This window comes from Desmodus rotundus, chromosome 4 (genome assembly GCF_022682495.2).
Source record: "Desmodus rotundus isolate HL8 chromosome 4, HLdesRot8A.1, whole genome shotgun sequence".
In the NCBI taxonomy this organism is placed as follows: Eukaryota; Metazoa; Chordata; class Mammalia; order Chiroptera; family Phyllostomidae; genus Desmodus; species Desmodus rotundus.
In genome coordinates this window covers 92,611,715-92,627,065 of record NC_071390.1, presented here as the reverse complement: position 1 = coordinate 92,627,065, position 15,351 = coordinate 92,611,715, and the positions used below count along the sequence as shown (strand labels likewise).

At 38.8% G+C, this 15,351-nt stretch overlaps 1 protein-coding gene across 7 annotated transcripts in view; it reads right to left on the bottom strand.

The window, feature by feature from the left end:
* Positions 1–1,273: 1,273 nt before the first annotated feature.
* Positions 1,274–15,351, bottom strand: part of RAP1GDS1 (Rap1 GTPase-GDP dissociation stimulator 1) — a 137,909-nt gene continuing 123,831 nt past the window's right edge. For all 7 annotated transcript variants that reach the window (XM_045183690.3, XM_045183691.3, XM_045183689.3 and 4 more), the window contains one exon: positions 1,274–2,588. In XM_045183690.3, coding sequence (XP_045039625.2) covers positions 2,461–2,588 — 128 coding nt within the window. In that variant the 3' untranslated portion in view covers positions 1,274–2,460. The remainder of the gene's footprint in view (positions 2,589–15,351) is intronic.

Below are 15,351 nucleotides of genomic sequence, written 5' to 3'. Positions count from 1 at the left end.
TATGGGCAATATTTAAACACTTTTGCTTTGAGAACAGTAAGGTTGCTATCTGGGTGTTAATAGGATTCCAAGGAGCTCATGCTGCCTGGAGAGGAGGGAGGACATTGTAGTGCATTTCAGTCCAGACATCGTCCCTTTCACTTCTGGCTGTTTCGCTTTTCGTCTGAGCCCTCGTCCTGACACAAGGTGATCATCCAGGCTTCGTGGTGCTGCTCTTCCCATTACCTCCCTTCCTGCACCCGTAGTGCGTAGCAAACTAATTTAAAGGTGGCCTCTGTTACGCCATAGCAGGTAAGGGACAGTATTGTCTGCAGGCTCCTACCCACTGCCACGACACAGCAGCACGTCACCTAGTGGGGTGGACCTCTATCATCACAAGGGCACAAGCTTCCGGTTCCTCCCTAGAACAGTTAGTGATTTGGTCTGCACTTGGTTTTTGCTGGAGACAAGTTTCCAGCATCATCAGGAAACTGACTGCTGGCAGCTGGCCCACATGGAGGCTTCTCTTAAACCTGTGATTTTTGGATCTTTCTGTTCTGAGGTTTTCTATATAATGCTTTTCAACAGGGACAGATGTTACAATCAAAAAAAAAATTTCTGAAGTCAGGCAAATATCTTAATTTCTCTAGTAATCTATCTAGAATTGTTTAGGCAGTTTGGAAGCTACATGGAAACAGGAATTCATTCAACAAATACTACTTACTGAACATCAACAATGAGTAAGCACAGCTCTAGGAGATAGAAGCAAAATATACAAACCAAACGATGCCATTATGGTTTGATATACAATTTATTTATTTAGTTATTAATATGGACAGCCTATTGTGCAACATTACAGATGTCTTTCAAAACTATAATAAAATATAGCCCACAATCCAGCCCAGGAGAAGACAATAAACAAGATCATTCTTACAGTGAGTGTAGCATATAACAGTCCCTTTCTTCGACATTGAAGGGAGTAAGTCAAAGGGTTTTACCTCCATTGGGGTTTTAACTTTCTTGAATTATAGCTGTTCAGAGTTAAAAGTCCAACTTCAATCAACTAGAGATGTTCACAATCTCACGGAGGGAGGAAGGAGCAGCTGCACCCCTGGCCGCCCAGTTGAGCCCATTCTACCTTTCAGCCTGTACTTGTCAGACTCGGACCTAGGGAGAAGGCAGGTATGTCACAGAGAGGTTTTGATTAATTTACAAAGACTGTGTTTCAGAGCTCTAAAAATCCATTTGGTGGTGGTAGTGGCAGTGAAGAGTACGTTGTATTTTGCCAAGGAGGTCTTCTCATCTCTCGGGCCTCATGCCCGGTGCCACGCCTTCTCTGAGAGCCTGTAAGACCTCCAGTGGAAAGTTTTCTGTGGGAAGTGGAGGTGGGAAACTCGAACAGCTACTGGTGTGAAGCCATCTGCAGAATGAACTGGACTGGCTACTATGGCTTTATAACCTGCTTCCTTTCTTTAGCCTAGACAAAGTTATTTCTTATTTATTTCCCTATACTTGCTAATTCTAATACAAGATTTAAAAGGACTATGAGAGGAAACCTCTTGCTTTTGAGCTGAATGATGAAAAACAGGAAAAAAAAATCCAGTCTCCAATGAGCTATACTCAATTTCCTTAGTTGAAAACAATGCCTAAGTGACTTTTAAAGACAAGTGCTGGACAATGCTGATTAATTGATGGAAAACGTTCTGAGGTGAAACTGTACATTATAAGAATCTAAAATATAGTCGAAAAGCCAAGATGTACTAGTGTAATATTCTTCAACCCCTTAGTTTCATGCTGAAAACTACAAATGTTTCCAGCATCAAGCTACTGATGACAGCCAATTAAACATGAAATTAAAACCTCAGGAAATTCTGCCAAGTCTGTGGCAGTTTCAAGAGTCTACATATTTAGGAAGGAGAAACCATACGGCAGAGAGAGAGAACACTGGGTTTCATTTAACTCCAGGTACCGTAAGTTTGACATCAGTAGGTAAGACGAATGAGTGAACAGCTGTGTAGTTTGTGGTCATTGTGCTTACCAAGCACCAAAAAATGGAGCTATTTTTAGTATTCAGTATCACCTTTAATAAGCTAGACAGATCCTGCTGCATTCTTGTTTGTTTCTAATTTACCAGTACATTATTATGTAGTTTACCAAGTGTAAGGAGCAAGTCATTATGTAGTACCAAGTTTACATCATCGCAGGACTATAACATGCACATTCTACTTAATGTAGCTCAAGCAACAGGAATATAAGAGGACAGTTATGGGTGGAGACTTGTTTTTGACAAATTCATGTTCACACTAATTATGGGTTTAGAAATCTTATTGGGCAGGTACATACAGAGTTCTTCAATTGGTATTGAAACATTACACGCATGCACAAGTGATACGGATGAGAAGGAAGCAGAAGAGGCAGCTGGATGGAGGACAGAGGGGAAACCAGAGAAGGGATGATGCCATGTTTCGGGGAGGGCAGTTCTCAGCTCTCCACAGTCAGTCTCTGCTCTGTGAGAGAGGCCTGCTGGGCAACGCTTTTGTTCTCATGACTGCGAAGTTTGGACACAACATCTAGAAAGGCCAAGTCCTGCACTTCTTTATGTAGAGATTCTGGAAGACAAAAACCAAGATAACAGATACATATATCCAAAATGTTTACTCAGACGGTACCAGAAAACTAGGAACAATTCTGGGAAAAGACAGCAGTAGCCTACAAAGGTCTTCTTTAGAGATGTTATAATAAAAAAAAAATCAGAGAACATTTACCTGCCACGTTACTATAAAGATAAACCGTATGTCAAGTTTTACAGTGTGAGGTTGGTTAGAGTAATGGGTTTTAATTAAACACAGCTCATTGTATGCTCTCAAGTTTAGTTATACAGTTCAAATATGAAGGTTAATGAAAGAAAAACCTTAGACCTGTTTCAAATTAATTTTGTGGCAAATAAAAAGGTTATACTTCACATCCTTTCAACAAACTTTTGTGACACTACGCTCCCTTTTGGATTTCCCATCTTCCTCCTTCAGGCTCTTCTTGCTCTATTTAACCTCAGTTACGGGAACACACAGAACTCTCACGACTCTGAGAACTACTACATGGGAAGACTGAGATCCAGTTAAGTTTAAAGCAATGAGCGTTCCTCAAACTGTTGTGTTTATTTTAATGAGATGGAGGTATAGAACTAAACCAACGTTTTTAGTTATAACAAAAATTCATGCTAAATTCACATGGAATCTCAAGGGACTCTGAATATCCAAAACAATCTTGAAAAAGAAGAACAAAGTTCAAGGTCTCACACTTCCCCATTTCAAAACTTACTAAAAAAGCTACGAAAATCAAAACCGTGTAGTGCTGCTATAAAGACAGATCTATAGAGCAATGGAATAGAACAGAGAACCCAGAAATAAAATCTCAAATATGTGGTCAAATGATTTTTGAGAGGGTGCCGATACCATGCAATGGGAAAAGGATAGTCTTTTCAACAAATGGTGCTGGACATACTGAATACCCACAAGTACAGGAATGGAGTTAAACCCTTACATTGTAGACAAAGATTAAATGTAACTAAAACAGTAAGACTCTTAAAAGAAAACATGGAAATTTCATGACATTGAATCTTGCAATAATTTCCTGGATGGGCAACAAAAGGAAAAATAGACAAATTGGACTTGATCAAAATTTAAAACTTCTGTGTATCAAAGGACACTACCAACAAAGTGCAAAGGCAACCCACAAGTACTTGCGAATTATCTACCCAATAAGGGGTCAACAGCCAACACATATCAATAGCGCCTCCAACAGAACAACAACGGTGTTTAAAGCCATTATTTTCTTATTAATTTTTCCCTGATTATTCATTGAAGTGAGTGGAATATTAAAGTCCCCATTATGGAATTACTGTTAATTTCTGCCTTTACGTCCATTGACATGTGCTTTACATACTTGGGTGGTTTTATGTTGGGTGTGTGTATTTACAGTTGTTATGTCCCCTTCTTGGATTGGCCCCTTTAAAATTATGTAACATCCTCCTTCGTCTCACATTCATCGTTTTGAAGTCTATTTCTGTGCTAGAGGAGTACTACTACCCCAGTTTTCTTTGTTCTTATTTGCAGACTATCCTTTTCCATCGCTTCACTTGCAGTCTGTGTGTGTGTCTTTGATCTAAAGTGACTCTCTTGTAAGTGCATATAGTGTTTTTTAAATTCATTCTGCCACGCTGTGTTCTGATTGGAGCATTTCTGTCCATTTAGAGTAATTATTAACAGGTATGCGCTTATTGCCATTTCATTCATTGTTTTTTGTTTTTGTTGTTCTCCACTGTTCCTTTCTTCTTCATCTCTTTCCTTTAGATTTGTTGGTTTTGTTTAGTGTTTTGATTGGATCCCTTTCTCTTCCTTTTGTGTGAATTTTTTATGTTTTTGGCTTGTGGTTACCAGGAGGTTCATATACATGTCCATTTCCTACAGCAGTCTGTTTTAAGCTGATAGGCACTTAAGTTCAATTGAATTCTAAAAGCACTACATTTTTACTGCCTCCGCCACTCTTTGTGACATCATGCTTTCTATCTTTGTGTTACCCCTGATCAATTATTGTAGTTATAGTTAATTTTACTACTATTGTCTTTAAACCTTCCTATTAGCTTTTTAAGTGGTTGATTCACTGTGATTATAGTACTGGGCTGCCCCAAAAGTTCGTTTGTTACTGTGAGATGGCTGGCTCTTAGTAGCACTTAGTTGTCTTCAACTTCATTTGAAGTAATTTTGTTAGATTGTATTGTGACAGCTATCATATCAGCATAATTAAAAAAAATTACCAAAATTGGTTAATTTTTGTGTAGCCATTTTAATACTGAAGATGGAAGAAAATATGCAGAAATTTTGGCATAATATGATTTATTATTTCAAGAAAGGTAAAGCGCAACTTAAATGCAAAAAAGAACAAGATTTGTGCGGTGTACAGAGAAGGTGCTGTGACTGATCAAATGTGTCAGAAGTGGTTTGTGAAGTTCCACGCTGGAGATTTCTTGCTGGATGATGCTCCACGGTCTGGTAAACCAGTTGAAGTTGATAGCAATCAAACTGAGACGTTAATTAAGAGCAATCAACATTATACACATGGGAGATAGCCGGCTATGTCTTTAGGCTCGTCTTGTTTGGAACTCTGTGCTTCCTGGACCTGGATGTCCGTTTCCTTCCCCAGATTAGGAAAGTTTTCAGACAGTATTTCTTCAAATACTTTCTGCCCCTTTCTATCTCCCTTCTGTTGGAAACTCTCCAATGTGAATGTTAGGATGCTTGATGTCATCCCAGTGTTCTCTTATACTATCTTTATTTAAAAAATTTTTTTTCATCTTGCTGTTCTGATTGGGTGATTTACACTGTCCTCTTCCCAGTTGCTAACCTATCCTGCATTAATCAATCTGCTGTCTCAGTCTTGAAAGAATCGTCTCTGTGTAAACTGTGAACAGTTTTGGCAGGCTGGCTGTAACTGGGGTGGGCATGTGGGTTGCAGGTGGGGCAGCCTGATGTGTGTGTGTGTGTGCTTCCTTGCCGTTCTAATTGGATGCGGTCACATGATGTAGATGAGGCTAGTGGGTGTGCTTTTGGCGTGGCCTGTTGCTTTAAATGTCTGTGATCAGAGCAGCACCTGGGGAAGGCTGCTTTGCGTGCATCTTAACACCCCACCCGCTCCACCTCTCTCTCCAGGTAAAGCAGGCCTGTATGCACACAGCTGCACTTGCTAGTTCTATTCCCACTCGGGCAGTGCAGCAACTCACGTGCTCAGCCCTGCCTGTATGTCCAGGTTCTTTAATTGTCCTCTGGCAGAGCAGGGTCTAGGCAGGGTCATTCTGCATCTCAGTATCATACCAGCTCTGCCCTTTCTCCAGATGGGGCAGCTCTGTGAGTATGCAGAGCAGCACCCCACTTGCTCCACAGGGCACAGCCTTGAGGGTAGGTATTGCAAAGTTTTGCTAGCTCTGCACTTTCTCTGGGTTGGGTAGTCCTACATGTGGATATGACAGCATTTTGCTAGCTCCACACTCTCTGGGAGGGTCAGTCCTATATGAACACACAGTTGCCCCACTATTTCTACATCTTCTCTGGACAGAATAGCCTGCAGATGGATACCACAGCATTTTGCTAGCTCTTCACTCTCTGCAGGTGGAGAAACCCATGTGTGCATAACCCAGTGGGTGTACAAAGCAGCACCATGCTCTACCTGCTGGGTCAGTCTTTGGGTGGAGGGGCCACTGGTATGCATGCTATGGTGCCCTTCTGTTTCTGCTGGAGTTAGCTCTAGGAAGTCTGGCTGGGGACACTGCAGGTCAGCCAGAGTACCTGGATGGGGCCTGCGCCTGCTATCCATGTTCAGGACAAATGTAAACAATGGCACTCACCAGTTCCTCCAGACCAGGGTTGTTCCCCCAGCTCCTGGAGGGCTCTTCTGGTTCTCCAACCTTCTCTATGTGGTCCCTCTCTTTTGCTTGTGCAGAAGCTGGTAAACTGACTCACAGGTGTGTATCTGACGTATTCTTGGGAGAGAGTGAGCTCAGTCAGCAACCACTATCTTGGACTAGCCTGTGGTCGTATGTTTTAATCCACTCTTACAGGTTTCTTTTAATTGGTGTGTTTAGACCAGGGGTCCCCAACCCCAGGGCTGTAGACCTGTACCAGTCTGTGGCCTGTTAGGAACTGGGTGACACAGCAGGAGTTGAGCAGTGGGCGAGCCAGTGAAGCTTTGCTCACTTGACCGCCCGAGTTCGGCCTCCTGTCTCCCTCTCTCGCCTTTGTCCATGGAAAAATTGTCTTCCATGAAACTGGTTCCTAGTGCTAAAACGCTTGGGGACTGCTGGTATGGGCCATTTACATTCAATGTAATGATTGGTATGTTATGGCTTAAGCTGGCAATTTCACTTTTTTGTTTTCTGTTTTGCATTTCTTTTTCCTGACTTTCTGTGGATTGCTTGAACATTCTTCTAGTCCTGTTACTTTCCCTCATTTACAATATAGTTGTCCCAAGTATTTCCTCTGTATACATTTAAAACTACTTAAGACACTATATTTTTTCAATTAAAACAATTCAGAAAACTCTCAAGAAGAAAAGTCCATTGTGTTTATCCACATCTTTGCTCTATCTGTTGTTCTTCCTGATGTTCCAAGAATTCTTTTTTAAAAATTTCCTTTTTGTTTAGAGAACTTCCTTTAGCCATTCTTTTAGGCTACTCTGGTTAGACAAATTCTCTTGTCTTCCTCTGAGAATGTCTTTATTTTTCCATTTCAAAAAAATATTTTCTCTGGGTATAGAATTCTAGGTTAATAGTTCTCTACTTTCAACACTTGAAAACTGCAGTAAGACTTTTGTGTGGCCTCCACGGTTTCATGTAAGAAATCCAAACTCTCTCCCTTTTGTTTTCCGCCCGTAGGTAAGGTGTCACTTTCATCTCTTACAAGATTTTTCGACTTTAGTTTTTAGAAGTTTGACTTTAATGTGTCTTGGCATGAAGTTCTTTTGGTTTATCTTGTTTAAGATTTCCTCACCTTCTTGAATCTATAGGTTATGTCTTCTGCTAAACACAGAAAGCTTTAACCCTATTTTTTCAGGTTCTTTTTCAGCCTCACCCTATTTCTCCTCTTCTTCCAGGTCTATAATGACACAAATGTGGGATCTTTAGTTATATCCCAGGGGTCCCCAAGGCTTTGTTCTGTTTTTCCCCGGTTCATAACTTCTGTGTTATTCAGATGGTGTAATCGCTACTGTTCTGTCTTCTGTCCCCTCTATCTATTGAGTTTTTCCTTCAGGTACTACACTTTTGAGTTGTAAAATTTCCATTTGCTTCTTCATCTGTTTCCTTGCTGGAATCTGTTTATTCATTTGTTGGCAAATATTTTCATAATTGTTAATGTTTTTTAATGTAAAATATATAAAATTTGCCATTTTAATCATTTTTATATGTACAGTTCAGGGACTTTAAACTCACACTGCTGTGCAAATATCCACCAACCGTCTCCTGACCTTTTTCTTCTTCCCAACAGAAACTTCATTCTCAGATTCTCCGTACCAGTAACTTCCCAAACATGCGTCTCTCCAGCTTTTGACAACAACCATTCTACTTTCTGTCTTTGAATTTGACTAAGTACCTCATATAATAGACACATAGAATATCTGTCCTTTTGTGTTTGGCTTAGTTCACTTAGCATAGGATCTTCAAGGCTCATCCATATTGTAGCATGTGTCAGAATTTCATTCCTTCCTAAGGCTGAATGTTCCATTGTATGTATATATCATATTTTGTTTATTCAGTCATCCATCAATAGAACTTTGTGGGTTTTTTTTTTTTTTACCTTTTGATTATAGTGAATAATGCCACTAGGAATATATGGTTATAGTTGTACAAATACCTACTCAAGTCCCTGCTTTCATTTATTTTGGATATATATATGGAATTGATGGACCACATGATAATTCTATGTTTAACTTTTTGAGGAACTACCATACTGTTTTCCACAGTGGCTGTACATTTTATATTCCCCCCAGCAATGTACATGGCTTCCATTATCTCTACATTGTCACTAACATTTTTTTTTTAAAATAATACCCACCCTGATAGGTATGAGGTGGTATCTTACTGTGGTTTTGATATGCTTTTCTCTAAAGATTAGTGATGCTGGGGATCTTTTCATGTGCTCACTGTCCATTTTTATGTATCTTCTTTGGAGAAATGTCTATTGAAGTCCATTATCCATTTTTAAACCAGATTTTTTTGTTGTTGTTCCATTGGAGGAGTATTAGACCACTTTGACCTGATAAGACACTTACAGTGTGTTTCATCCAATCACTGAGGATTGCACATTTTTCTGAAGAGCACATGGACTATTTTCTAGGATATATCACACACCAGGCCACAAAACAAGCCTCAGTGAAATTGAGAAGACTGAAATTATATCAAGCATATTTTTTTATCTCAATAGCATGAAACTAGAAGTCAACTATAGAAAGAAAACTGTAAAAACACAAAAATATGTGGAGATTAAACACCATGCTTTGAAATAAGCAACGGATCAAAGAGAGAAATCAAACAGGAAATGAAAAACCACCTTGAGACAAATGAAAATAGAAACACAAACATACAAAATTTATGGGATGCAGCAAAAGGAGTTATGTGAAGCAAGTTTACAGCTATACAGGCCTACTTCAAGAAGCAGGAAAAATCTGAAATAAACAGTCTAAATTTATCCCTAAAGAAACTAGAAAAAGAAGGACAAACAAAACCTAAAGTAACTAGAAGGAAGGAAATAATAAAGATCAGAGCCAAAATAAATGAAATAGAAAAAAGAAAAATAGAAAAGATAATTGAAACTAAGAGCTGGATCTCTGAAAGGGTATACAAATTACAAGCCTCTAGCAAGACTCATCAAGCAAAAGAGACTATAAACAAAATCAGTAAGAGATTACAACTGATACACAAAATAAAAGGACCATTAAAGAATACTATGAACAAGTATAATATATGCCAACAAACTGGACAACCCAGAATATATAAATTTCTATAAACACACAATCTTCCAAGACCAACCCAGGAAGAAACAGAATCTAAACAGACCAAATTACTAGCAATGAAATTGAAGCAGTAATCAAAAAACTCCCTACAAACAAAAGCCTAGGACCAGAGATTACTTTTGTATCTTTTCTTCCCAAACTATTCCAAAAAACTGAAGAGGAAGGAACACTTTCAAACTTACTCTATGAGACCAGCATTACCCTGATACCAAAAACCAGGCAAAGACACTACAAAAAAAAAAAAAATTACAAGCCGATGTCCCTGAAGAACATTGATACCAACATTCTCAACAAAATACAGGCAAACTGAATTCAACAGTACAGTAAAAAGATTATATAACATGATCAAGTGGTATTTATATCTGGTATGCAAGGTTGGTTCAACATCCAGAAAAAAATTAATTTGATTAATCACAACAAAACCAAGAATAAAAATCATGATTCTCTCATGAGAAGCAGAAAAAGCATTTGATAAAATTCAACATCTATTTGTGATAAAAACTCTCAATGAAGCAGGTATATGCTGCTAAATGCAAATACCTTATCATCTTACCTATAAGTAGAACCTAATGAACAAAACAAATGAGCAAAATAGAACTGGAGACATGGAAATAAGGAACAAACTGATAGTGACCAGAGGGGAGGGGAAAGAGGGATGGATAATGGGGGAAAGAAGGGGGAGGCTCTTAAAAAAAAAAAAAAGAAAGAAAGAAAACTTACGTCAACTTGAAAAAGGTTATATATGACAAGCGGGCAGCTAACATCATACTCAATGGTGAAAAGATGAAAGCTTTGCCTCTCAGATCAGGAACAAGACAAGGATGACCACTCTCACCACTATCAATCAACATAGTACTGGAAGTCCTAGCCACAGCAATCAGACAAGAAAAAGAAATAAAAGGCATCCAAATTGGAAAGGAAGAAGTAAATGTGTCACTATTTGCAGATGACACGACAATATACATAGAAAACCCTAGAGGATCCAGTAAAGAAGCAGGATACAAAATTAATATACAGAAGTCCATTGTGTCCCTATACACTAATAAGCAATGAGAAGGAGAAATTAAGAGAGCAATTCCATTTACAATTGCATCAAAAGAATAAAATTCCTAGGAATAAATTTAACCAAAGAAATGAAAGACCTATACTCTCAAAACTATAAGACACTGAAGAAAAAAACTGTAAGACACTGAAGAGGACATAAATAAATGGAAGGATATATTGTGCTTATGGACTAGAAGGATTAATATTATGAAAGTAAACATACAACCCAAAGCAATCTACAGATTCAATCCAATTCCTATGAAAATACCAATGACATTCTTCTCAGAACAAAAAAATAATAATTCTAGTATTCATATGGAACCACAAAGACCACAAATAGTCAAAGCATTCTTGAGAAAGAAGAACAAAGTTGGAGGTATCTTGGTGCCTCTTTTCAAACTATACTACAAAGCTATAATAATCAAAGCAGTATGGTACTGTCACAAAAACAGACACACAGATCAATGGAACAGAATGGAGCGCTCAGAAATAAATCCTCACTTATATTGTCAATTAAGGCGGTAATAATATACAGTAGCGTAATGACAAACCAGTCACCAAGCAGTGCTGGGAAAACTGGACAGATACATGCAAAAAAAATGAAAAGACCACTCTAATAATATATATGAAAATAAACTCAAAATGGATTAAATACTTAAATGTAAGACCTAAAATCATAAAAATCCTATAAAAAACATAGGTAGTAAACTATTTGATATCAGTGTGAGAAGTATCTTCCAGATATTTCCCCTCAAGCAAAAGAAACACAAGCAAAAATAAACAAATGGGACTTCATCAAGCTAGAAAGCTTCTGCACAGTGAAGGAAACAATCAAAGAAGTGAAAAGACAACCTACTGAATGAGAGAATTCATAAAGGATATATCCAAGGGGTTGACATCCAAAATATTTGAGACTCATACTACTCAACAACAACAACAACAAAAATAATCTAATTAAAAGTGGGCGAAGGACATGAAGACAGTTTTTCAAAGAAGACATATAATACAGATGGTCAACAGACAAATGAAAAGTGCTCAATATCACTGATCATCAGGGAAATGTAAAACAGTGAGATATCACTCATACCAGTAAAAATGGCTATTATAAAAAGTCAACATGTGTTGGCAAGGATGTGGAGAAAAGGGAACCCTGTGCGCTATTGCAAATTAGTGTAGCCACTATGGACAATAATATGAAGATTCCTCAAAAAACTAAAAAATAGATTTACCACACAATCTAGCAATTCTACCTCTGGGTATTTAGCTGAAGAAAACAAAACACTAATTCAAAAATATAAATGCACCCCTATTGACACTTCTGGTCAAGATGGCCGTGTAGGTAAACATGGTACTCAAAACCTCCCACAAACATATCAAAAATACAATTAAACTACAGAACAACCATCGTGAAGAACCGCCTGAAATCTAGCTAAACAGAAGTCCTACAACTAAGGATATAAAGAAAGAAGCCACATCTACAGTGAGCAAGCAGGCAGGCCACATATCTGAGTCTCCATGAAGCTGGCTTTCACTGTTTGCCCCATCTTGGTAATTCCCTGAGACTCTGTCCCACCAACTTAGGGCCACCCAAACTGATGAGTGGCTTTTCCATACAAATGGCCTGTCTTGACTCATGCTTCAGACTTTACTAAAATCTCTTAAACAAGCAGCATCTAGCCTTGGCATGTCCTGTACCACTTGCTAAGTGGCCCCAGGCCCAGCATTGGCAGCAGCCAGCCCTGGTGTGCAGCATGGCCTCTCTTCTGCACTTCTAGGCCCAGCACAAGTAGCAGCCACCTGCACATCGCTTTGTAGCTCATAACGGATGACCCCAGAACAAGTGCACCCAGCGGACTGCCTCACACTACACTGAAGCACCACTCAACCACGTCAACAAGAATCACATTCAAGGGCACACTCAGTGGGAAACAGACCCACTGAAGTAAGTCCTGCTCAGTGGGATGGGCCCTGCACAGCTAATTCTCCATGGTAGTTCCAGCCAGTCCTTGTAGCTGATTGACCTAGGAGTGAATTCCCTCCCATTGACAGGCCAATAGCCATCAAGGCTTAACTACAACAGGAGGGTACACACAGCCCACACAGAGGGGGCATACCTGGACTGCTTAGCTTGGTTGAACAAAGAGGCTGTGCCACTGAACAGTACAGGGCATTTACTAGATTAGGCCACTCTACCAAGCCTGGGAGACATAGCAGCTCTACCTAATACATTGAAACAAACACAGGGAGGCTGCCAAAATGAAAAGACAAATAATCATGGCCTAAATGAAAGAAGAGAACAAAACTTCAAAAAAAGAACTAAACAAAATACAGATAAGAAAGATACTAGAGCAGAGTTCAAAACACTGGTTGTAAGGATGCTCAAAAAACTAAGGGGAAGAAATGAACTCAGAACTTCAATGGCATAAAAAAAAAGGACATGGAAATCATGAAAAAGAACCAGTCAGAGATGAAGGATACACTAACTGAAATGAATACCGTATTTTTCGGACTATAAGACACACTCCACCCCCCCCCAAATTTGGGAGGAAAGTGGGGGTGTGTCTTATAGTCTGAATGTAGCTTACCCGGCTCGCTGGGTGAGGAGGGTGGTGGTGGAGCGGGTTTTTTCCCCCCTATTTTCCTCCTCTAAAACCTAGGTGCATCTTATGGTCTGGTGCGCCTTGTAGTCCAAAAAATACGGTAATTTACAGGGAATCAACAGTAAAGTAGATGAAACTGAGAATCAAAACAGTGATTCAAAATATAAGGAAGCACAAAACACTCAATCAGGATAGCAAAAAGGAAAAAAAAAGGATAGTGTAAAGAGCCTCTGGGACAACTTCAAGCACACCAACATTCATATTATGGGTAGGGGGGGCACTGGAAGGTGAAGAGAGCGAGCAAGAAATTAAAAACCTATTTGAAAAAATAATGACAGGAACTTCCCTGACCTGGTGAAGGAAATAGACATACAAGTCCAGGAAGCACAGAGAGACTCAAACAAGATGAACCCAAAGAGGCCCACACCAAACCACATCATAATTAAAATGCCAAAGTTTGAGGACAAGAAGAGTATCTTAAAAGCAGCAAGAAGCAGTTAGTTATCTACAAGGGAAGTTCCATAAAATTGTCAGCTTATTTCCCAATAGAAACTTGTAGGCCAGAAGGGACTGGCAAGAAATATTCAAAGTGCGAGAACCTACAACCAATATTACTACACCAAGCACGGCTATCATTTAGAATCAAAGGACAGAAAATGTGCTTCTCAGACAAGAAAAAGCTAAAGGAGTTCATTACCACCAAACCTGTATTACATGAAATGTTGAAGGGTCTTTTTGAAGAAGAAGAGGAGGGAGGAGGAGGGGGAGGGGGAAGGAGAGGGGGAGGGGGAGAAGCAGGAGGAAAAATATGAATAAAATGGCAATAAATACGTATCTATCAACAACTTAATCTAAAATACAAAATAAAAGAACAAGCAGAACAGACAGACGCATGGATACAGAGAACATTCTGATGGTTGCCAGATGGAAGAGAGCTTGGGGGGTTGTGTGAAAAGGATGAAGGGATTAAGAAGTACAAATTGGTAGTAACCGAACAGTCGTGGAGATGTAAAGTACAGCATAGGGAATATAGTCAATAACATGCCAATAACTGTATATGGTGTCAGGATGATCACTTAGTATGTTACATAATGTCTAATCACTGGATGTATACCTGAAACTATTACTGCATGTCAACTGTAACTGGAAAAAAAAATAATTTTAAAAATGCACCCTTATGTTCACTACAGCATTCTTTGTAGCCAAAATATGGAAGCAACCTAGGTGTCCAGTGATAATAGAAAAGGATAATCAATGGACAAAAAAGATGTGATATTTATATACAATGAAATATTATGTGGTAATAAAAAGGAATGAAATCTTGCCATTTCTGAAAACATGGATGGACCTAGATGGTATTATGCTCAGTGAAGTAAGTCAGAGAAAGACAAATACTGTATGGTTTCCCTTATATGTGGAATCTAAAAAAAATAAAAAAGAAAGAAAGAAAAGGAAAGGAAAGGAAAGAAAAAAGAAGAGAGAAAAGAAAAGACAGACACAGATGGGTAACCAGAAGGAAGAGTGTGTGAAAAAGGTGAAGGGAATATAATCAATAACAGTGTGATAAGTTTACACAGTGACAGATCACACTGTAAGGTATAAAAATGTTGAATCACTCTATTGTACACCTGAAACCAATATAACTAATATGATATTGTATACCAACTGCACTTAAAAAGCATAGGACCCAACAATACGCTGTCTATTCTTCAAATACGAAAGAACAGACTGAAACTGAGAGGGTGGAAAAAGGGGGTTTGTTATTCAAAGAAAGGCAGGAGTAGTTATTATTAGATAAAGTAATCTTCAAGCAAAGAAAATTATCAGAGATTGAGGGGGACATTACATAAAGGTAGAAAGGTCAATCCACCAGGAAAGAATAGCAACCCTAAAAGTTATATATACCCACCAACAGAGCTACAAAATATGTGAAGCAGAAACTGACAGAACTGAAAGAGAAGTGGATAAATCCACCATTATAGCCGAAGACTTTACCACTCCTCTCTGTAGTCAGAAAATCAGCAAGAATACAGAAAACTCAACATTACTACCAACCAAAAGAATCTAGTTGACATTTAAAGAACACTCTACCCATTAATAGCAGAACACATTCTTTTCAACTGTCCATGGAACATATAGCAAATTATGTCACTGACTTCTTAAATTCCTT